Source organism: Gallinula chloropus, assembly GCF_964237585.1.
Source record: "Gallinula chloropus genome assembly, chromosome: 16".
Taxonomy (NCBI): Eukaryota; Metazoa; Chordata; class Aves; order Gruiformes; family Rallidae; genus Gallinula; species Gallinula chloropus.
The window spans coordinates 7087283-7111419 of record NC_140101.1 but is presented as its reverse complement, the minus strand read 5'-3'; the positions used below and the strand labels follow the sequence as shown (position 1 = coordinate 7111419).

The 24137-nt window shown below is 47.2% G+C and overlaps 1 protein-coding gene across 2 annotated transcripts in view; it reads left to right on the top strand.

Moving 5' to 3' along the window:
* Positions 1-1380: 1380 nt before the first annotated feature.
* DOK5 (docking protein 5) overlaps positions 1381-24137 on the top strand; it is a 42230-nt gene continuing 19473 nt past the window's right edge. For both annotated transcript variants that reach the window (XM_084271585.1, XM_084271584.1), the window contains exons 1-2: positions 1381-1490; positions 21567-21674. In XM_084271585.1, the coding sequence (XP_084127711.1) occupies positions 1425-1490; positions 21567-21674 (174 nt within the window). In that variant the 5' untranslated portion in view covers positions 1381-1424. The remainder of the gene's footprint in view (positions 1491-21566; positions 21675-24137) is intronic.

Below are 24137 nucleotides of genomic sequence, written 5' to 3'. Positions count from 1 at the left end.
AGCGTTCTTGGGCCTGTACAACAACAGAGGTTTGTTACCGGGTGGTTTTGTGTATTACAAAGCATTGGCTCCTTGCTGCAGCTTCTGTGTCCCTTTAGGGTCCTGTTACCCTGGAGGATGGGCTGGTCTCTTGATGTTCTTCCCATTTCCATCGGGTTTGGGTGCATGGGTGTGGGAGCTGTTGTTTCTAGCTGCAGCTGCTCTGTTTTGTGCTGCCTGTAAAACAGCTCCTTGAAAAGGAGAGGGAAGCATAAAGTTCTGAGGGGAGGACTGCAGGCTTGTCTCCTCCATCCAGAGTGAGTTAGCCCTTCAGCTAGAGAGTCCTACACTCCATCTCTGTAATCCACTCCATCAATTAATATTTCGTAAAGCCTTGCAAAGCATAATCACCTCTTCAATAAGAACTGAAGCACCATGTTGTTACCACCGTGGAGCAGCCACCATCACTTCTGGCTGCTCCTAAAATGAAGGAGCTACATATTTAAACTGGAAAGGGGCTGGTTTTATCATAGGGGGGTTTTGTAGCCATTGAACAACTGAATAAAACCAGGCATGGCATCCATGTGGCCCTGGGCTGAACAGATCCTCTGCTCTGCCTTCCTCCTTGCCCTACCCCCTTTATAATTTCCACAGCATGGTAATTCTCAAAGTCAAAGTCATCAATCTGGCTGACCTCCTCCTCAGACCGCCTATATTTGTGGTGCTATTTAAAGATGCTATGAAGAGATGAACGGTCCCTCTTTCCAGGACATCGTATTTATAGCAAACCCTTAACAGGTAACCCGTGTCGAGTGAGAGGGGTCATGAGAGCCCCCCTCCTCTGGGCTTGCCAGCAGAGTTGGCCATAGTCACATGTTCTTGGAAGAGGAGATCTCGGGGGATGCAGAGGGCAACCCCAAGGCCCAGAGCCAGGACACCACACGTTGCCTTGAGAATGCAGCGTATGCTGGTGTGACATTTCCAGGACACGGGGAGCGCGGCGGGACGGCAGCTCCAGTTACCAGCCTGTCGAGATCCTGGAGCTGTGCCACGGGGCAGGCTTCCACCCCACAGACTTTCTGCAGACCCCGCTTTCCTGGGGAAAGCCACAGGTCAGCCCCCATCCCCTCCGCAGGACGGGGCAGATCTGATTAACCCCCAGCTGCGACCCCCGCCCGTCCCCGCCCGGGGCGTTTCGGCAGCTCGGAGCCCGCGATGGTGGGCGCTGGGGGTTGCTCCTCACCGAGGCCGGGGAGCCGGGACCCCTCCCGGGACGGCAGGACGGGTGTGCCGGGGAGGCTGCGGGGGGCGGGCGCTGCCGTCGGCCCTTCCCACGGCCGGGGCGCTCCGCGGGGCGGTGCGGAGCGGGGCGCGGCTCGGAGCCTGCTGCGCGCCATGCGGGCTGGCTGAGCGGCGCCGGCCGCCGCCAACTTTCCCGGGGAAGGATGGCCTCCAATTTCAACGACATCGTGAAGCAGGGCTACGTGCGCATCCGGAGCAGGCGGCTGGGGGTGAGTGAGGGGGTCGCCCGAGGGGCACCTGCCATGGGGCTTTCCCCACATCTCCCTCCCCTCGCCCCCCTTTTTTGTTCTTTGCTTTTTCTTCCCCTCCTTTGTCCTCTGCTTTTTGCAAACTGAGCTCAGCGGGTTGATCCGCCGGAGAGACACGGAACGAAAAAATCGGGGTGTAGGGGGGAGAAGAAGAAAGGCACCTGAATGCACGTATAGACACACACGCATTGTGTCTGTACACACGCACGTATATGTGCATGCCTTTTCCGTCCTCTCCCGTAGGGAGGTGGGGATGCTGCCTGCCGGGAAGGCTGTGCTGCTTCCACCTCCCGGCTCTGCCCTTCGGGAGAGCTCCCTGGGAGCAGCGCCCGGAGCCGGGCAGCCCCCGGCAACTTCGGGCCGGGATGAGCGGAGGGCTCCGACCCGGGGGAGGAAGAGGGTGTCCGGGAAGAAGGCGGGGCCGTGGATGTCCGAGCCCTCCGGGCTGGGCATCTGGGGGTGCGGGGGAACTTTGGGGAGGGGATGGGACTGAGAGAGGTCCCGGGGAAGGGGCTGCTAAAAGTCAGGTCCTTAAGGTCTTGTGTGGGACCGGTGAAGAGCTGTGGTGTCTCCAGGGCTTTGAAGTTCATTGCCATTGAGTGGCACAAAATTAAGATCTCCAGAGCCCCCTTCAGCGCCTTGTTTAATCTTAAACTTATTTTAAGCCTGTTCTTTTACTGCCATGGGGCGTTCCTAATTTCGGTGGTAGGTACTACACAGGTCCAGGTCCCTGTGGCACCTTGTTTGGCATATGCTCTCCTAAAGCCTGGTCTGTTCCAACGGTTGGTGGGCTGCTGCTCCTAGAGCCCTCCCAGCAATGGGACTGGTGTGCTCCAAGCCTCCCGGAGCCAGCCAACATGGCCTAAGGGGGATGCAAACTGGAGGGGGGGGGCTTTGGGTATATAAAATGCTTTAATTGATGTGCCTGCCTCTCAGGACAGGAACACAACTCATTTCTTGTGTTTACTGAGCACTGGTGGGTTGGCAATTCAGAATTGTTCATAGCCTGAGTTTTGCATCACTGGGGGAGACTGGGTGTGCGGTCACCTGGAAGCTTTTGCTGGCTTATTACAGTTACAGTTTCATTAATTTGCTGCATTCATGTTCAATGGCTTCTCTACAGTTTTGATAACTTGCCTCTCCCTGGCTTGTTTGGAAACTGGAAAACATTTGGAAGTATTGCAGGAGGCTGTTTTCCTCCTACCTGGGCTTGCAGGCATTGCTCACTCTGTAAGAGCCACCTGGTCCTGTGACAGATGGAAATAATGTCATTAGGAGAGAACTTGTAGTAAACAGAGCAGAATTAGCGTATCCTACCTGTCCTTCCATTACTGAATAAACGTATCTTAGTACTCATCTTGTTCCAACATAAATGAAGAGTCAGATTAAACTTTGACACATCTTTCCATCCTGTGCTGGTGAATAAGGTGCATCTAACTCAAGAGGCGTCAGTTCTGTACGTGCCTCCGACCTGCCTTTCCGAAGGCTTTCCAGAGTCCTTTGAAGGAGGTGGGTGGGGGTGGTGGGGAAGCGTTCAGTGCCCTCTCAGCAGAAACGCGATTGACAGTCGAATGGGAAAACAAAGGCAAAACCAGGGAATGACATTGTGTCGTTGGAAGGAACGTGAGATGTTTTCTTTGAAAAGACAGTTTCCGTATTAGATCTTGTTCCTTCTAGTTCTGTAGGTTTGCATCCCTAGCAATGGCTGGGAAGTGTGAAAGGGGTGATGGGGTGGTGAGTGCTGTTGTGAAGAAGTCTGAGCAAAGTCCCAGGGCTGCAGATTTGTTCAAATGAAGTGCCCTGAGTCGGTCACCCCAGGCTGCCCTTGGCTCCGGGTGTGCTGTCCCGATGGCTTTCCAGCGCTGCAGAGGATGTGGGGAGGGCGGGGAGGGGGGTGGCTGCTGTGCTGTGGCTGTCACAGCTTTAGATCTGGCGATGGAGGCTGTGCTACGAGGGAGAAGTGACCTATTCAAATCTTGCTGCTCCATTTGTTCAGAAATAAGTATTTCCATCAGCAGTAATGCTTTCCTCTCCTTCTACTTTTGAATTTACGGTCTTGGCCCATTACTTAAGGAGAGATGGTTGGAACACGGCTGCGGATTTCTTCCTGTAACTTGCATTTTCTATAAGCTGCTTAAAAGCCTGGTGCCCTGATTTACAGCACCCGAGTAGAAGTGGGTAATTACGATTAACCAGAGGTTTTAAATGCAGGACAAGCGGCGCAGCTCTGAGCACCCACCTCTCGTACGTGGCCCCGGCTAAAACGTGTCCTTTCTCCTCTCGGAATCCTGGTCCCTGGTGTGGGTGTGCATGTGCAGGGCAGGCTTGGAGGCTGGCTGAGCACCTGGGGCCAACACCTGCCTTTGGCAGGAGCTTGAATTCGGTCTTACACAGGGGCTTCCATGAGCTTGGCTTGTGCAGAGGGGCTGGAGCTACGCAGGCAGCTTGTTTTCTGGTAGCTGCCTTGGGGAGGGCTGCAGGACAGCTGGAGATGGGAGGGGAGAAAAATACTTTAGACCTTAAAATACCAACTTTCCAAGTACTGTCCTGTACTCTGCATGCATCAGGAAGGACAAGCCTTCTCCAGCCCTGTGTAGGACTGCTGTTTAATTCAGAAGGATTTCAGTGCTCTGAGTGGTGAGATGCAAGTGGGAGTTCCTAAAATACATCCCAGTGTTATGGTGGCACCGCTGTAATCAGCGCATTGTCTTTTCAGGCTGAATTCAGCTCCTGGGTTTTTCTCTGTAATGCTATGGTAATTCCATCACCAAGGGAACTAGGAACAGATCTTGTATCTACAAATTATCTCAAGAAATGACTTTTCTGAATAACTGGGGTGCGGGTGGGTGCTACATTTGGAGAGAAAGGGGTGCAGAAAAGCAGCTTGCTCAAAACCAAACCTCTTTCAGAAGGGAAATGACAGCTCTGATAGGCCCTGCTATGTAATCCCAAGATTGAATTTTGCCTAATTAGTTTTGTACCTGGACTGTTTTTGCCCACTTTAAATATGCAAATTTAATTTAATATTATTTAATAGAATAGTTTCCATAGCAACATTTGTATCACATGTGTCTTCTGCAGAGCCAAATATATTCAGGGGAAAGCACACCCTTCCCTGTTCTTTCCATCCTTATAGGGAGAAAAAGAATTCCCCAGGCGATGGTCGTCCCCCCCCCCCATCATGCCAGTGAGGATGCAGTGTGCTGGAAGCTGCTGGCAGTGTTAAAACACACCCTGCCAGGGGCCCTTAATACAAACCCAGCTTTGCTCCATGAGCAGCACTCCCATCAGCCTCCACTGGTCACCACTGGGTCAGTTTGGGAAGGAAGGAACGTGCTCGGTTGGGCTGGGTGCTCACTGTCACCTTTCTTCTTCCTCTGAAAGTGCTTGATGCCTGCCCATGAAACAGAGGAGCCGTGTCAGGGCTTGTTCTCCAATACAGAAGGGAGTTTTCTGAGGGGGGATGTGCTCTGGGGTGTTTTCTTTCAGTTAAGAAGAGGCTGGTTCCTATGTTTCCATCGTAAGGAAGGGTGGATGTGAGCTGTTGGTGACCGCACTTGGGTCTTCGTTGTCGGTTGGATCAGCTCGACCTGGAATTTAAAATCATCCCAGGAGCGTTGGAAAGAGATGGCCTTTGAGTCTGAAGAGCTTTGAAAGGAAAGAGGCACCTCAAAGTCATCTTCAAAGTGCAGCCAGTCCATCTCCCCTTGCGGGAAGGGGTCTCCTGGTCCTGCATGTTGTTGCAGTCCAACACATAGATTCAACACCCAGCCTTAAGGCTCAGCTTACCCTTCCCATGTCCACTCCTCAGTTTGGGTTTGCTGGATGCCACGTTCTGATGTGAGCAGCAGAAGTAGGTGTAGGCCATGGTGGAGGCATAAGAAGGTCCTGGGGGCTCGAAGTGAAGGTGGGCAACATTCCCAAAGCCTGTTCCTCAGGATGCAGGCAGCAGTGTTGGGAATGCTGATGGCTTGGCACCAGCAGGGTGCTGGCTACCATCCTGTGCAGGCTTTGAAGGTGATGCTGTTCCCATTGGAAGACCCTATGGAGTGTGCAGGCATTTGGCTTGTCCTGGCCTCTTGATGTATGGGAGACTGCTGGAGCAAGATGCCCTGGGGTGAGCTGTCAGCCCCTGGTTTCTGGTATGCCAGTAACACACTTGGAGTGTCTTGTTGCATTGAGTGATGAACTACTGTTGGTGTCAGAGGGAAACAATCTCTTCGATGAACAGCAACTGCCCTGAGCTGTCTGCAGCTGAAAGCAAAATAGTGCTGACCAAGCAGAAGGGCTTCAGAGAACCAGCTGAGATGTGCTGGTGGCGAGCAGATATGGGTCTCTTGAGGAGTTGTTTATGTCCACAACTATGGGAAGCCTTGCAGGGTCTGCTTTGGCTCTGCACAGTACCTGACTGACTAGGAAACTTTGTATTCCCAAAATGTTCCCTCTGGCTTGCTTGGAGATTCGGTATTGGTAGAGGGTATGGCTGTGGTGGCTTAAACATTGCTGCTTTTCAGGAGGGTAAAATGGCATTCCAAACATACGGATGATGCCTGTAATCTGTCCCAGACTTTGCCTACTGTGAGCACATCTGGCTTGTGTGCAGGTGTTTCTGTTGCATTCACATTTCTCATCCCTTTTAAACTCCTCAGTGTAACGGTGTAGCAAAGGGTGAGCTTCCTTCTGTGTCCTGTGATGCTTGACCTGCTGTGGGCCAAGGTGGTTCAAAGCTCTGCCTAGGCAGCGTGGGGTGATGGTGTTATGGGACAATCTTCCAGGGACCATCCAACAGCAAAGACTGACAGCATCTTTTAAACGTTAAGGCTTAAAGATAGACGTGGAGCCACCTACAGCAGTTTGCGCTCTCATGGACTCTGACTCCCAAACTTCCCAATGCTGAAGCAACCTTTATCTGTTTTGCTGATTGATGTCTTTATTCTGGAAGAGCTTTGATATGAGAAATCTGTGCTGTAATTGTTACAAATCCCGACTGAAATAAGGGATGAATTAGGGTTGAACCCCTGAATGGGCAGTGTGTTGCCTACAAAAGTGTAGGGGCTGCGATGCTTTTTGCTTCAGCAAACACTTCTCTGTGATGTTGTTCTCTGTCCCCTGGCTCTTCACAGCACGTTACTTTGGGGTGTCTGCCTCTTAAATTCACGGTGATGACACCAGAATTGGAGCTGTGAAACAAGTTTGGCTCTCCCAGATGTCGAATGAAACACATGTTTTCATAGAGAGCTCAAGAAGATGCTACAAGATTTTTGGAACTAAAAGCAGAATCAGGAATGCTGAAATAATTTGCATATGAAAATTAAGGTGACCTGTATTCTAGAAGAGGATAAAGTTTTTCTTCCTTTATGAAAGGCAGGGTTATTAAAATTAGAAAAGTGTAGGACAGCATATGCTGCTGAATTAATATACATAGATTACTGTTTCTGCATGACAGGAGTAGTTAAAACAAATAGCCCTGGCAATTGGCTGTTTGTTAGAGAAGCCTTGCAAAGTATTTATCTTTCTAGAGCACACACCGGTGCTAACTAGATACACCGGGTGTTTACAGCCCAGAAGAACAGTCTGAACACTGAAAATAACATGTGTAACTCTCAAAATCGGATGTTATTAACAGGCAGCCTGAATTATTTTATTATTGCCACGATTTTATGAAGGCATTTCCAGCACGTGAAGGTCTGTGAGTCTGCTCCACAAGTTTGTATTACTATCAAATTATTACAGGCTATTAAAAACTCTCATTTGGGAGGATCCATTGGCTTTAATGGAGCTGTGCTAACAGCGAAGTGTCTGTTCCTACAAATGCAGGTCTCTGCAGAGACTTGGAGATCTGCTGTCGGAGGATAAAGCTTACGGAGAGGAAGAGATGGGTAAAGTGGAATTTTTTTACCTAGCAATCTGTTTCTCGTGCCTCTGTCTGGCAAAGGAAACGCTGCTGACAGGTTCTTTTTCTGCAGAATCCTGTCTCATGAGGTATCTTCCACTTTGCGCTCGGGAGGCGAGGCACAGCGCTGTTCTTGCAGTCGTATCTGTTTAACAACACTTCTAATTAAATCCGTGCTCTGCACAGCCTGCTCTTGGGGTTGTCTGTAACCCCATCTGTTGGAGGCACCTCCTTGTTATGCAAGGAATGATCGGCCTCATCTGTCTATTAGAGTGGGTCCTCCACGGAAATTTGGGCTGGGTCCAAGGCAAAGATCTGAGCGCTCAACGTGAGGGTTAGCGGGGTCTTAGCAGCTGAAGCCCAAAGTGCAGTTCTGATGGCACTTGTGTTCACCCATGGGAGTCTCCTGAGGACACAGAGATCAGCTAGTGTCCTCCAGGGTTTCAGGCAAGGCAAGCATGGGGTTATCCAGCATCTGCTGTGTTCCTGCAGTCCTACCTGGGTGGCTTCTGTCAGTATCAGGGTCTAGATCTCCTGGAAACAAATGTGTAGAACGGAGTTTTAAATGACAGCTTTCAGGACCTTCCTTAAAGCTGAAGAAACTTCTGTCCATGTCTAGCAAGGTGGGAGGACCTCGTTACAGCCTTCCAGTACCTGAAGGGAGCTTATCAGCAGGAGGGGATTCAACTTTTAAAAAAGATAGACAATGGCAGGACAAGGGGGAATGTTTTAAAACTAAAGGAAGGAAGGTTTAGATTAGATATTGGGGGGAAGTTTTCTACAGAAAGAGTGGTGAGGTGCTGGAACAGGCTGCCCAGAGAAGTAATGGATGCCCCATCCCTGGGGGTGTTCAAGGCCAGGTTGGATGGGGTCCTGGGCAACCTTGTGTAGAACCAGGCCTGAGGTTGGTGGCCCTGCCTGTGGCAGGGCGGTTGGAGCTCTATGATCCTTGGGGTCACTTCCAACCCATGCCATTCTATGATTCTATTCCAAGAGATAAAGATGAGCTAAGCTCAGTCCAGACCTCTTCCTTCCAGTGACTCCTTTTGCAAGGCACATTCCTGGCTGTGCTGGGGACAGTGTGTGCCTGGGAATGCGGCATTTCCTCCTCACTGGCTTTGCCTTTGCTCATGGGGGAGCATAATTTGATTTTTTTGCACCTCTCCAAATCAACTTGGGCATGATAAAATGATTTCTCATTACAAGGGCGGCCTTGTGCAAGTGCTGAACGTTACTGGAAATGTGGCTGCTGAGTAGGACGTGACTTCTTGGGGTGGTGGGAAGGAGTAAAACCAGAAGCTGTGCTTCTGAAAGCAGCTTTATCTGTGCCACCCATCTTGTTGGTGCAAGGGTCATGTTAGTGTGCAGTAGAAGAAATTTGTGTGGGTTCAGGATGTGGTTCTGAACCAGCTTAACCAAATTCAGCCAAATCTTTTCAGAAGAAAAAGATTAGTAGACAACAGCGACTGGGTCTCTTCTGAAAGGTGCAACGGCTGGAACTACAACAGGAGGCTTGTTCCTTCTTTAGTATTAACCTTGTCGAGGACAGAAACTACATCTGTGCGTGTCAATTTGCTTTGCTGATGGGTCTGAGTAGCTCAAAAACTCTTAATCACATCAGCGTGAAGGAATGTGGTGTAAGCGGTGCCCTCCAAGGCAGAACTGGGACCTTCTGGCCCACCCCATAGTAGGAATTTGTAATAGTTTGGTCTTTGGATTGTGACAGGGGAGGGACCTGACATCTGCATGGCTGTGTAACTAGGTGTGTGTTTCTAGGAAATGCGTGGTTAAGTGGAGTAACGAGAGCAGTACTCAATAGTCATATATCATATACACTCAGACACATATTCGGGGGTTGGACCCAATGATCTCTGGAGGTCCCTTCCAAACCCTACGATTCTGTGATTCTGTGATTCCTGGATTCATTGAAAAACTCAATGAAAGAATCGTTCCTGGGTTTCTGGACTGCCACTTCTTTCTTTATTGATGCTGTACCCCCAATGTTTAAACGTACAGCCAGAGTTAGGGGGATGTTAATCTCTTGCCTATTTGAGGCTTGCATGAGAGTTTACAAGTTGGACAGTAGCCATGTGCAGGGTTTGAGGGGGAAATAAGAGGATTTTGTGCTGTAGGCTGGTCTTCAGGAAGTGTGGCATTCATGCTTGCTGCAGGGCTAAATGGGAAAAGCTGTGATTCATGCTTAGAAGTTTGGAAGAACTTTTGGATCAAGTTTTGGACTTGTCCACTTCAACCTCCCCCCCCCTTTTTTTTTTAACTTCAGTGGAAATTTTCAATTGTCAAAAGCTGAAAGGAGGTGAAGCTTCCAGGGCTTTCTGCTCCTGATTTTAATTAAACTCACTTCTGGAGAACCTTCATTGAGAAGATCGGCATCGAACATTTAAAATGACATGTACTTTTACAAGTTTTGCATAGCACTGTTTCTGTGAAACCTTGTGGGAGGAGAGGTAAAATGGGGGAGAGACAATCTGCAGGACTCGAACCATATGGTTGAAGAAATTGGTGCTGGAAGAAGCGTGCCAGAAAGTTAATATGGGGAGTTTAGAGTATGAGCTGTGAAAACTGGAAACAAGAATGATGTAAGGCTGGGGGTGGGGAGGAGAGGGAAAAGTTGTCTGCCTGTATCTACATTTGAAGCAGCTTTATTAATAAAACTCTCGTGTTCACCTATGCAGCTCCTTTCAGTCTGGAAGCACAGAGAAAAACGGAACAGATTTCTTATGTACCAACTTCAACCTGCAAGATATTAAGCCCATTGGATAGCCTTATTTTTAGAAAGCCGTTAAATAAGGTGTTGGAACATATTCACAGATATTAAGATTTCTTATTGCTTGGAACTTGTGACAGCAGGGATGGGATCCAGGAGATTGCTTAGAAAGCCTGAGCTTTTGTCCTTGAGTTGGTGAGGGAGTGGTACTGGAATGCCAGTAAATGTCATTTGGGACCTAACGCAGCTCTGTCTGGTGCTGACATTCGTCTGCCAGCCCATGAGCAAACCCCCCTTGGGTGTCATCTGGAGCAAAGTTGAATGAGATTTGCGTCCAAGTCAGTAGGTGTCGTGACAGGGTTACCTCTGGACTTAAGGCAAAGATCCTTGTAGCAAAGAAGTTGAATTGGGGAGAGTGAGTGGTGCATGTCCTTTGAGAGCTGCTCACCTTGTGTGATATATGTGTTAGAGGACCAGGGTGCTTAGTACGGTATTCAGGAGTTTAAGGGAGGTTTTGCAACTCATGTGATGGGTTTAAGGCATCTTAATTTTTGTGAAAACAGGATGAAGAAGCAAGAGTCTGCTCTCTTTCCCATGGTCCCCAGTTTACATCACACCACGTTTCCTATCTGAGTTTCATTTTGGGGCAGCATCCAGGTTTTTGTTTTGGTTATCACTCACAGCCCAAGCCATGGTTCTAAACTGAGCTGGGGAATCTGGAGGTTTGTCTGTCTTAAAAATAGGCAAATCTGATCTTCAGGATTGCATGTGGAGAAACATAATTTCATTCCAAAAAATACCCACCAAAATCCCCCAAAACAAGCCTAAAAACCATTCTGGTTTTTCTCCAAGAAGTAGAATGTAGAAGATTATGCAGATGAAATTCCTGGTTTGTTGCTGGACCTTTTTGGGAGCAGGAACAGCTTTCCTTGTGCTTTCCAGCATATGTTTTCTGGTACATTACCTTCCACGTTCTCCTCTGGAAGATGGTCTTAGGTTAACCAAAACAAGACCTCAGATTTGCCTCTTTCCATAAACTCTGTTAATTAGTAACCGAGCAGTTCTTCCCCACTTCCTATTTTGCTCTAAAGAAGTCTTCATTTTAATGAGTCAAATGCAAACCTGTGCACAGCACCCTTTTTCCTCTGCTTTGATCCCAAACACTTCCCTTGTCTCCTGCCAGTTGTGGGTTCTCTCTTCCTTTGCGAGGACAGAAGTCTGGCGGTGACGATGCTGCCTGCTGCACGCATGATGGGATGTGCCAAGGCATAGAAGAGAAAAGCCAAGGCAGCAAAAGGAAAAGAAAAGCTAATTACAATTGGGTGGAATTTAGTCTTTCATGATTTTGATGCCCTTTCATCACTGCTTCGTTACAGTGTGCAGGTAATTGTCCTCCTGCTGCGTATGGCCGTTGCCCTGAGGTTCGATCAGCGATAAATTAACATTTCGTAGTGTTGGTGGAAACACTTGGAAGAAAGAGATGTGAGGTCTGCACCTGAGACTGACACCTTAATTTGATGTTTGTGTAGTTTTAGCTATACCACGGAAGCTGATGGACTGTTCCTATTATCTTCTTGTCTGACTTCATCAAGGGCTGTCAGAGATAGCAGTGAAAGTTCAAGCTATTGGAAAGAATAGTGGGGTTTTTTTTTTTCCCTTTTACTGAAAATCATGTAACCTGCCTCAATTCCAAATACCACTGATTTCACTGCATTGACATTTCTCCCCAGTAACATTAATGTAGGAGATGTTGTCCTGTTACTTGCTGAGAAGTGTTTATCTGGGGAACTATCGATGCCCTGTGGTCACCAAAGGAGAAATTCACTGTAGTGCTCCTGCTGATGTCTGCACTGGTGAGGATGGATGTTAGCTGGTTGTACTGGATTCACTGCGCATCACTGAGTGGCGTACTCTTGGCATGGTGCTTCTGGGAAAATACAGGTGGCTGTTCTGCATTAAATGAAGTGATGCAAATGAGGACAATGTTCTGCTAAGGTTTCCTAGATGGTTTTTTATGCAGCATTTATACTTTCTTGAGGATGGAGTCTACCTAAATGTGAACGAACTCTTGAACTCCTCCTTTAACCAGTGCTACACTGCAGGGGCCTGAGGAATGGATAGAAGTTGGGTTTGTCTGTCTGAATGAATGTTTAGAGTAGTCTAAGCAAATGCAAGAAGATGGCAAGGGCCAGTGGGCAGCTGAGGTCTACCCAGGGATCTGGAATCTTTGTTTAAATCTGTGTTTCATTAAGTCAGTCTTAGTTCATCTCCCAAACCAAAACAAAACAAAAGCAATAAACAAAGAAAAACCTTTACTAGAAAACTGACTGAATTTAGTTTTTTAGAGTGTTGGACAAACCGGTGACACGCTTCTTCTGGTCGGTGGCATTGAAGGTTCTGGCAGAGCTGTGGAGCGCTTATGAGCAGGCTCAGCAGTGATACCCGGGATGGAGTCTGTCCACAGCTTACGTCCCTGTGGGCTCTGTGCTGCTGTGGGTCCTTTTGCGCGCACCCGAGGGTTATCGCTCTGAAGCCAGGGCACCAAGGTGCTTGGAAAGGGAAACACACTCTGACTGCTGTGGACTTCTCCCCAGCAATGGACATCGGTTCTTTGCTGCAATCCTGTCAGGCAGTGCTGAGCGCTTGTTTTTGTGATTTAATGGGCTGTAATTCCATCACTTCTAACTAAGCACTGTACTTTGGTGAAGCCTGGCTTGCAGCATCTCACTTGGTAGCATTATTTGCTCCTTCATGCAAATTTGCTTTGGTTTTAAAACTGCTCCAAGCTCAAGAGGTGGTGAGAATGACCCCCACTTTGTAGCCTTGATGTCATTACTGGAAGAAAAAGGGGATAAGAGAAGTTTACGTTGTGTTGGGACAGTACGGTGGGCTAACCTTGAGACTTACTTCAGGCGTCTGGAGGGTGTCTGTAGGGACAGGAGGGAATGTGTTCGTTAATGAAGCCCGTGATGCTTTCCAGAGCTTGTGGTTAAATTAATGGTGAATGGCAAAGAGTGTCAGCAGGCCAGAAATGGGCAGTCTTACCCATCTGTTAGCTGTGGGCTTGCAGGGCATTTGTCATCCTTGGCTCTCCCAGCAGCTCGTAACAAGCATCATTAACCAAGTTTAACAGGTGGGCAAGTGGCAACAGGTACTGCTAGATTGTTTCATACGCTGCAGGAGAGAAACTGATGCTCTTCTCCCATGTCTGGCTTTGGATGCTGGCAGATACTGCTGTAGGACGAACTCTACTGAGATTGTCCTCACTCATACTCTGACTTGGCTGGCCCTGCATGGAGCCAGCAGTTGGACTTGATGATCCTTGTGAGTCCCTTCCGACTCGGGATTCTGGGATTCGTGTGTGCTTTCTGCCTTTTCTTGTCTTATTGCATGTACTCTCAAAATTACAAGCCCAGCTCTGAAATGCATCTCTTGTAAATGGTTGTGGGCTCTGAGGTACCCCTCTGTGCCTTCAGACAGGTGGGTTCAGGAGAGCATCCCTCCCCCACGCTGTAGCAGCAGAGCTTGCCTTGTTCCTAAAGCCGCTTGCGGCTGTTATCATGGGTTAGCAGCGCATGTGTGTGCTGCAGCCTCGTGCATCTGATGTACTAATTAGTGAGCTCCATGAACTGTTAATGAGCTGTATCAATGCCATTTTCCCCCTATAGCCCATGCAATTAAAGTAACCAAGTCAAATACCTCATGACAAAAAAAAAGAGTAATTCCCAGCCATAATTCATCGCTGTGATTTCAAGCCCTTCGGCAGTTCCCGAACCGATACAGTACTAATTTGTGTTAATTTTCTGGACCCTGGCAATGGCCCGACCCAGCAGGACAGAGCAGCCCCAGCCACACTCTGCGCAGCTCAGCCAGCCTCAGCTGCTCACACAGACTTGCTTTTCAGTCTGTGATGAAGTCTTTAGTATATTTTTTTCTCTTCCTTCAGTAGTGATGAGTCCTAGGCTGATTTTGCTCCTGTCCAGTTTCATGCCTGGAATTAACTGTTCCCACATATAAAGCCCAGCAGATGTTCAAGGACCCAAATCAGATACTTAGCTCCAATCTGACTTTTTAAAAAATTGTCACTAGCAGGAGAGGATTTCTGCTGTAAATGCTTCTCAGCACTTGGAAGCTCTCCCCTCTAATGGCCTAATGCAGCCCAGAATTAGAACCTTTTCTGTGAATGGCTTTAAAGAAACCCCACCAAACCAGCAGCCCTATTCTTTGAAGGCTGTAAGCCCATAAAGAAGGGCCTGTAAGTGGAAGGATATTGCAGGTAATGCTCCTTTTCTAGTGATACTGCATCCAACTTGTCATTTTTGCAGTAGGGGAGGGTGGAAGTTAAAATCTTACCTTTCCTGTCTTTTAGGTCCTGAAATTCTAGACAGTGATTAGAGAAACTAAAAAGTGGGCTCAAGCTCTACATTGCCCTCTGCCACATTAAACAACATGGCTGCTTATCCCTTCCAGCTCCTGTGTAGTTCCTTACTCAGGGTAATTTATTCTGTCCCATGAGCTGTGTTAAGGAGCCAATGAAGGTTCAAGGCACCACGTGCTGAGCAGACAAGGGGCAGAAACAAGTCCTTGGCAGAACACTTGTGGGGATGAGCAAGCCCTAAATCCCAGTCTTGTCTTCTTAACAGCATTTTGCATTAGCAGCTACCACTGCTGTGTTGGATGCACCAGCCTCCTGGGTGTCCTGTGCTCCTGGAGCCCTTTCCCTGCCCCTCAGGGTGCAGAATGTTGATTTAGGTGTTCCCCCAAATCCAGTGGCTTCTCTGCACTGCCTAGGCTGAACCATAGTGTCCTTCCAAAGCCCTCAAAAGATTGTATGTCAGGGAGATTTCACGGGTAATGTGCTTCATCATCTGGCCAGGATCTGTAATTAAGATGCCTCTGAACTCTAGCCTTAGAGCTGCTGAGTGCATCAGCAATCTGAAGGGGTGCATTGCTTCGAAACTACTTCACTGGCAGTTGCAGTAAAGAGCACTTGTAAGCTCCTGGCTGTCCCTTTATTTATTTATTTTAAATTTTTTTTTTAATGATCTTCTACCAGTCTGGAATGTATCAACAAATCCCTTCTTGTCTTTCAATGAGCCCATTCCATCTTAAAATCTGCTAGAAGTGACCTGTGCCGGCAGCAGCATCATTTTTGTTGCGTGTCTGAACCAATGACATATGTAGCACAGCAAAACCTGTAAGATGCTGCTTGTGTTTCCCTGCCAGCATCCATGTCCACAGAGCATAAAATAATGCTAAATAAAACAAAGGCTCTACTGTTGGGTAATCTTGGGTGAGCCAATCCATTTACTGGCTGTGCTTAGATTATGCCCCTCAGCACCCTGCCGTGGCTCAGACAATGTGCTTTGGGGCACAGCATGTGGACTTTCAGTTGCTGATGATATTTTGTGAATCTTGTCTGTGGAATGAGTCCCATGTAATAATGAAGGATCAAAAAAACCCCAACCAACCCCAAAGCCCCTGACAAAAAAGATTTAGAATGAAGTTGCCATGTGTGCCACTCATGTGGCACTTGGGAAAGTATCTGTAGGCTGAAATCCAGCTGTTTGGTGTTTTAAACTAAGGGTGGAGGAATGGCTTTGAGTTCTGAGCCTGCACCATTAATGAAAACCCCACTTCTGGTTGATGCAATTCCAGTTGGGAGGCGATGGGTAGAAAGAAAGAGTTTTTGAAGATTAAAATGCCTCATGCTTGAGAGCAGTAGGCATCTGTTGTGCCTCACATTAGTAAGTCTAAGAGTAAAAGGTGTACAGATTCATAACTACCTACTAAGCATCTTTGTGCACAGGTCTTGCAGCAAGTTCTGGCCAGTGCCAGAGCTGGGTTTGTAACTCAATAACTTTGCAGTCCTGAGCAATGCTGTGCATTCTGAACAGGCGCAGAGGCAGGGTGACAGCTTCGCTTCCCGTTAGCAGCTGTGGGTGACTTCTTTGTGTAAAATATTGTTCCTGAGGATGCACACCAAATGAGAGGAAGGAGTGAGGTTTATCTCTCCACAAATGTGTTTCTCGGGGGAAGGAGAAATCTAGATTAATTTCTTCAGTCCCCCAGAGAAGAAGATAGCTTGATGTAAACCAACTTTGATTTATGTAGTCATTATAACCTGATCACAATGAATAATGCAATATCACTTACTCATAACACACTCGCATTAAATGGGTATTCTGGGAAAGCCAAATTGTCTTGTTGCCAAGTGCAGCGATATCTTTACAGACAACATGTGGACAACTTTGCTGCTTATTTTACAGAGCCAGTGATCCAGCCTGCATTTCTGCGCACCATTTAAGTCATGCTAAACACATTTCAGTACCAGCTCAGATATGCTTACAGCTACGTGATTCTTTCTAGAAATCCATCTACTTGTAATCGTTTTGTGCTTCCGTTGTGTGTTGTCAGAATGAAATAGAGCTGAACGCAGCTGCTGGTGTGGGGCTGCGGCAGGCAAGGGACAAAGCCAGGCTGGAAAAGCAGAGGCAAGCCATGACCTTACAGAAGAAACGTGCTCGGATTGAGTACTTCCATTCTGTGGGAAATGATGGGGTCTTCACCTGAGCCACCCGGTCCCACTCAGTGGGGTACATAAGGTGTCACCACACTCGCTGATACCTAGACCTCTTCACTAGAAAGCAGCCCTCTGTTTTTTTCAGGAAGAAGCAGCAGTCTGATGGTGATCTGCAGCTTCATCTGCGTCCGAGGGACATGTAGGGTTAAATGAAGGAGCTGCAATCTGCCTGTCCTGGCAACAATTCATTTTTCTAGGGGCAAAGCAAAACTCTAGGTCCAGTCTCCTCTTAAATTTCCTTCTGGCTAAGAATTCTGTTTCAGGGCTCTTTACCACCTTTTGTGTCAGAAGTGACATAATGAGGCACTTTGCTGAGGAGGAGAGGTGAGATGCAGGCACTTAGCGCTGCCTGGCTGATTTCCAGTGGGAGCAGCACGCTGTCGGAGGGGACCGTCTACCTGAAGTCCAGCCTGCCAGAGGCTCCCTGGCAAAGCTGAGCAAAACCCCTCAATTTTCCATTTGTGACTGAGGTACTTCAATGGGTGAGCCAGCTATCACTCTGGGATAAATCAGCAGTGTTTTTTCCTGCAAAAAAGCAAAGTTTAGGACATGCTGTGAGAAATCCCGTGTGCCGCTGTGCTATGCCGTTACGGAGAGTATCTGTTTCTAGAGGTTATCAGAGTCACAAACGGCAAGTTCTGGCAATAGCCCAGGCTTTCTGGTGCTCATCCCAGGGCACACAGCCATTCTTTTGGCCACTGCTTCTAAAAAGGCCCAGTTTATTCAATGTGAGGTTCAGTGTCCCTGTGAGTGCAGGTCACTGGAATTCTCTGGTTTGGGGCAGAGAGCAGAAAAACTCAATATGGGAACAAAACAGGGCGGCTTTTGTGGAGGGCTCACAGCTTCTTTGCAAAGGAGAAATTTGCCAGATAAGACTTTTCTCTGTCTTCTTGATATCCCTCTTAAGTAAGAGTTATGGGGTGGGGTTGTTCAGTCCTGCAGTCAAGCAGGTTTGCTTTGCCATGATGTAGGGGAAGCCATGTGTCTTAGTTTAAAAATATAACCAGTTTTACCCCCCCTACCTCCAGAAATGAAAATCAGCCTCCCCCTTCCAAGGCCTAAATATTTGGCTGTTTCCAGATGTTTTTTTAGATCAGTTGCTGAAAAAAAACTATTGAGGGGCAAACTTGCTTTGGACTGAAATGTAAATTTTACTTCCTAATTCAGATGTTTGTGTCTCGTGTGGAAGAGCTTGTGCTCCATAAATGAAGAGTGACATTTTCAGCATCTGAGGATCTAGCTCTTAGTCATCTTGCTTTTCTGATCAGCTGGGTGGGAGGTGGTGAAGCCGGACAGCCCTCCCTCCCCACACCCCTTTCCAGGGTGGACCAGGGCTTTGGGACATCACGTAGGACACCAGCCTCTGATTCCTGTTTCCCTCTCTGAGACGGTTCTCAAACCATGAATCCTGGGAAGTTCAAAAGAAATGTTTCCACTTTCTCTCAGTGCAATGCTGGCTGGTCCCAGCTGAGGCTGGCAGCTCCACAGCACGGTTTCCAGCATGAGAAGGAGCGTGCAGGGCTGAACTGCCCTGCCTGTCGAAGGCACAGCAGTGAGAGGCAGGAATCCGAATACTCAGATTGCATCATTCCTTTGAAGTCGCTCCTTCTTTGACTTGGGTGGTGGTAATGATTTATATCAGCTGACCCTTGGAGCCCAAAATAGAACTGTTTTGACGTGACCTTGGACATGCATGTTGGATCACCTATATGGGTTTCAGATGATCCACTTCATAAACAGTTGTGTTGTTTTCCTCTGGTTCTGTGTTGTTTGGTGCTGGCTTGATGGGCTGTTAGCAGCTGGAATCTCCAGGACAGACCAGAGGAGGTAGATGCTAATTTTTGATACTCAAAATTTGAGTTAGGCTTTCTGGGAACATCTCCCAGGGAGAGCTTTGTACATTTAGGTGCTATGCAAATGACAGCTATTACTGTTCTCTCTCAGCACATCAGATCCTGATTTGCTGTTTGGATTATCTAATCACTGTCAGCACAAGTGTTTGGAGTGGAAGTAATTACAGCAGTTCTTTCAACTAATTCCTATTCGTGGAGTAGTAGTGAAAATGTTGATCTGAGGGATAAGTGAGCTAAGTATTCGTGATGGAGTAGGCACCAAAGAGCATTTGGGGCTGGTTCCTGTTGCTGCTGTCACAGCAGCTGTAACAACATAAACAGCTCGCGTGCTGTCTTCAACCTGAAGCAATACTGACAAATCTGAGACACGTACGAGATCATGGTGGCACCAAAGACCTAATTACTTGCTCTGTACTGTAGCTTGTAACAGGGTCTACAGATACATCTGTCTTGGGCACGACATCATCTCTTCTGTGCGTCGGCTGTGTTGAAGGGCTTTCTATGCTCCTGGGCAGATGCTGCCAAATCTGTTATTTATAGACTTGTAGAATGGTTTGGGTTGGAAGGGACCTTTAAAGGTCATCTAGTCCAACCCCCCCTTTTTATCACTTTATTGCTAGAGGTTTAGGGTATCATGCTGTTTGTGCTCGCTTAAGATGAGTGCTGGGTGTTGTCTTGTGGGATATACATGTCATGGGAGCATAGGAATGTGACTGTGATAACAGTACCCATTCAAAACAACTTTATTCTACTTTAAACTACTACTATGGTAGAATCTTTCTGACTAGAGATTCCCTAAGAGGAGAGGGATGACCAGCTCATGCAGAAGGAGGAGGAAGATCAAGGGAGGGACTTTCATGACCTGACTCTCCTCCAGTTTGCTCAAGTTAGGGTCATGAAGGCTGTTGGCTCTTTACACGTGTAGCCATGTGGGTCATGGTGATGTTTCCCTGAGGTACTGGCATCATCTGTTCCAACCCTGGGACTCTTGTTACAGAATTATTGTGATACAGGAGCGGAACCAAGACTCAAAACCAGGATTTATATTGTAGGCTGATCTGGCTTTTACATCCTTGGAGGTACTTATATGTAACAAGGGTTTTTTGGTTTGGTTTTGTGTTTGGTTGGGGTTTTTTTCCCCCTGGCTGTACCCTGATTCTGATCTAAATCCAAGAATGAGCCTTGGATTAGTCATTGTTGAACTACAGTAATAAATTGAGTAGCACCAACTTCTTCTAACCATGCACCATGCTTGGCTGGAGTTGACTGTTAATAGTACTTACACTTCCCGTGGCATTTGGAAGGGTGATAACTGTCCTGGATCGGTGCCCAGCTGGAGGCAGAGCAAAACTTCCATCATTATTTGTAGAAGAGTGTTACTGTCCTGTTCTGCCCCAAATTCTTCATGCTGTTTTGGAGATTTTTTTCTTCTCAGGTGTTATGAGGTTGGCCGGCCACACAAGATTCTCCAAAGCCAAATGTAGAAGGTCTCTTCCATGAGCAGTGGGTGTGTGTCTGAATTCCCCTTTTGGGGGGTAAGCTCGCATTTTGATCAGTGTCTAGTGCTTCCTGCACAATTCCCTTCACACCCTCGCATCAAACCGAACAGGCTGAGCGGCCAATAAGCTGGAAAATTGGAAGAAAATCTTGGTAGGTTCAGCTGGTGCCTGGCATCGGAGCAGCCTGTCCGTATGCTCAGTGCTCTGCAGCCAAGTGGGATGGGAGCTGGAGCGCCCCACGTGTGAGGCAGAATCATAAAGCTGAGGGAGAATAAGGTGGTTCCCTGAACATCTTCATAGAGACAGCTAAAAGCCGGTAAAAGAGGCTCAGCTAGTCAACTAGCAGTCATTTTGGGGCACAAAAATAAAGTTATAGCTACTTTTCATGGATGTTGTGCTGAAGACATTGGTTAGAAACCCATCAGGGATTCAAAGGATGGAGTTGCCGTGGCTGCTGGTTACCTGGTGGGCTCTGGCTCTGGTGGAGGCAGGGAGATGTTTGGATGGGTCTTGTCACTGATCATTCTAGTGAATTTGTGCTGGGCTGGAGCTCTGCCAGAGCTGTGAACTGCTTGATAACAACTGATCAGGTTTGGGGTTTTTTTCCCTTTTGGAGTCACACTAATTTTAGTGGTGGTTTTGCCTTGTTTCCAACTTGCCAGGTGTTGTTTTGGAATTACTGATGAAACGCAGGCTGGGCACAGTTGGCAAAGCCTATAACTCTTCCTTCTCTGCAGCCAGTACGTTGCCTAAACAGGGACTTACAGTTTTGAATGTAAGAAGGGGGTTGAAAGTGCACCACAGCTAGAGAATGGCTGGGAAGACTGCAAGAAATGGGGCCAGAAGTGTGAGAGAGGAAGTGGCTTAATGCTGCAGATGGAAAGGTGGCTTTTCAGCCACTCTGCCTGCAGTCTGTCTGCCCTGAGTGACTTGAATTTCAATTCAACTGGACCTTGAAGGCAGAATGCCAGTTGCTGGAGTGGTCCTGGGTTCTGCAGTTAAATGATCTGTCTTTTCCATTACCCAGTAATTCTGTTCCTTCTCCGGAGTGTATCCTCATTTACCCTTATACACCGAAGATACACGTATGGTTTTCTCTCTTACCTGTGTGGTAGAAGATCCACTGGAACCTGTCGGCTCAAACTTCCTTCATGCCTGCCCTGAGCATGCAAGACTGGAGCCAGTGGCTGATGCGTGGGGAGAAGGGTGTCACTTTGTTTAAAAAGAGCCCTCCCTTTGCAAGCACAATCGCAGCCGTTCCATGCCAGCATGCACTGTCATCAGAGTTTCTGACTGTATCATAATTCAAAAGAAATAGGATGTAACTGTCCATTAACTTGGGTTTTTTTATTTTTTGTCTAAGCTACCAAGAGCCATTAATTTGAGCTCCAGAGCAAGAGCTGATTTACGAGTTGAACTTCTATGCAAATATTAGTGATATTCGAGTCATTGCAGATGCCAAGTTTATTCTCTTGTGTTTCTAGATTTACCAGAGATGCTGGTTAGTATTCAAAAAAGCTTCAAGCAAAGGGCCGAAGAGGTTGGAGAAATTCTCAGATGAACGAGCTGCTTACTTTAGATGCTATCACAAGGTAAGCCTTGGTAATACAGTTATTTCTCCGTGTTTCTACATGTGATCAAGAATAAAATCTGAAGTTATCATGTATTTATTGGCCTGAAAACTGGAAATTTTTTTTACTATCGAGGTCTGAGACCCACTTGTATGTTCATTCATTCAGGAAAGTAGAGGCAGACAAGGTTTTCTACCGTCTGCTTTGTAGCAAACATCTTGTGAAGCTAATGGAAAACAACTTTATTTTTAGAGAAGATGTGTGCTGCTTTCCTCAGCCCTTTACAAGCAGAGCTGAAATACTTTGCAGTGACTAACTACTCTGAGTAATTACTGTGGTAACCGTGCAAGGTAATGAGTGACTCCAACAAGCTGGGTTCTTAGAGGTTCCCATTTCACTAGGACTTTGTGTCTGTGGGAGATGGGAGACTGCTACAGATATGAAGGGCAACATGTGAGTGTTTCTTGCAGTGGTGATGTGAAAACCTTTGCTAAATTCACTGTTATTAAAAGAATGAAGTTTTTCCCTCTGATCTCTTCTCCGGAGTTATGTGCATATTTCATATTCATCTGAGAATTTACATGTGTAATTCTCCTGGGCACGGAGATGAAAACAAGAAACCTTTTAATTTATAATCATTGTTGGCAAAAGCTTAATATATTAGAAGATTAAGAATTATGTGCATAAATTCCTGGGAGTCAGCGAGCACAGCTCAGCGTGAGGCTGATCTGCACTTACTCACTTTGACGTGCGTTTAGGAGGAAATCTTGAGGGAACGCTGAATCTGAATTCAGACTTGTCTGTCTACATGCCACACAACTTGTAATTGATGGGTCATAAAACCTGTGGCTATTTGTAGTCAGTCATGCCCAGAAACAGTTTGTTCACATTGATATTAAGCATCTTTTGAAAGTAAGAAGTGCGTTTTTTCCTCCCCCCCACCCCGGTTTGATGTGTGTGAGGGTTGCACAGTGTCTATAAGACAATTTCCAACTTTATGGGGAATGTTGTATTGATACAAGTCTGTCTCTGTCAATTATTGATGCAAATCTGTTAGTTAATGCAGTACAGCAGCCATACCTGCTGACTTGGAGTTCCCGCTAGGTAATGGGTATGAAATCTTTGAGGAGGCTGAATTGAATGTGCTTCTTTCTCCTCTTAGCACTAACCTGTCCTGTGTGTAACCTAATGGCATTTCCCACGTCTGGATCTGCAGACTGAGGCACCACAGAAAGTCTCACTGGCTTGCAGGGATTTAAGTCAAGCTTAGTCCATAGTTAACCGTTACTTGAACTACTGGTTCAACCAACTGTTGACTTCAGTAGCGGCAGAGTTCGTGCTTTCTGCATTTGAAAGCTGTAACTGTATGTAATTGGATCTGTAATATTTATAGTTACAGGCGTTAAAGGAAACCCTGGTCTTGGCTGAAGTTTTGAGAAACATTGTCATAGCAGTAAGACACCTTACACTGATACTTTGTGGGGGGTTTTGTCAGAATTTAGCTAAATTTAGAGCAGGATGAAGAAATGTTTTGTCCTTCAGGGACGTAAACCCCATTTGAATGCAGTGTGTACTCCCGAAAGCACTGGTTCCACCAGGACTCAGCTGGTAGATTGAATGGGGACTGCTTTGGAGGGCAAGTGGGGTCTGAATCTTAAGCTCGATATACCCAAGACGATTGATCTGAGCTTCTGTAGCTTTTGGGCATCTTGGACCTGGTGAGCTCGACACCTGCTCCTGTCACCCTGAGCCTTTTCCAACCTGCCAGTGTGCAGAGTTAAGCAATGGGGCTGGACCCGTGACAGACATCCCAGGCAGGTAGACTCAAACAGCAGGGTGCAATGCTAAAGGTTCTGCCAGAACACCTGCTGCCCTGTATAACATGGAGACATCTCTCTTCCCAGCACCATGCCAGCCTGGATGCTGAGAATGAGCTTGAGTGAGCCCCTGGGCACAGACAGACTGGGCACCAGGCATTGATCGCACTGCTGTGGGGAGAGCTACCCTGGGAGCATCACCATCAGCTCTTGCTTGCCCCTCTGCAGTGATGCAGCACTCACTACAATAAGCCATTTTGACCCCAGGACAGGGAGCTGTTGCTTCTGCAGGGCTGCTGTTCCACAGCAGGCTCTGTGTTGCCCCCCCCGTTTATCCCTGTGATGGTAAACGAGTCTGTAGTCGTCTTCCAGTTGTCAGCCCTGCAAGTTGATGGGTCCTGTTTATTTTTAATGAACCTTACTGAAAGGAAGCTAATGAATATTAAATAGCATTTGCTGACTAAAGCATGTTAACTTACAAAGAGCACAGGTGGGTAAAAATGAGTTTCTTATTTTAAAGTCAGCTTTGTAAATGTGTGAAATTCTGAGGTGGTGAATGATGCAGTATTAAACGGGAGGTGTTGAAAAAGAACGTGTCATTGCTGCTGTAGACTGCTCTGGAGTTGATCTGACTCTTATAGAAAGCATAATTATTAATAAAAAAATC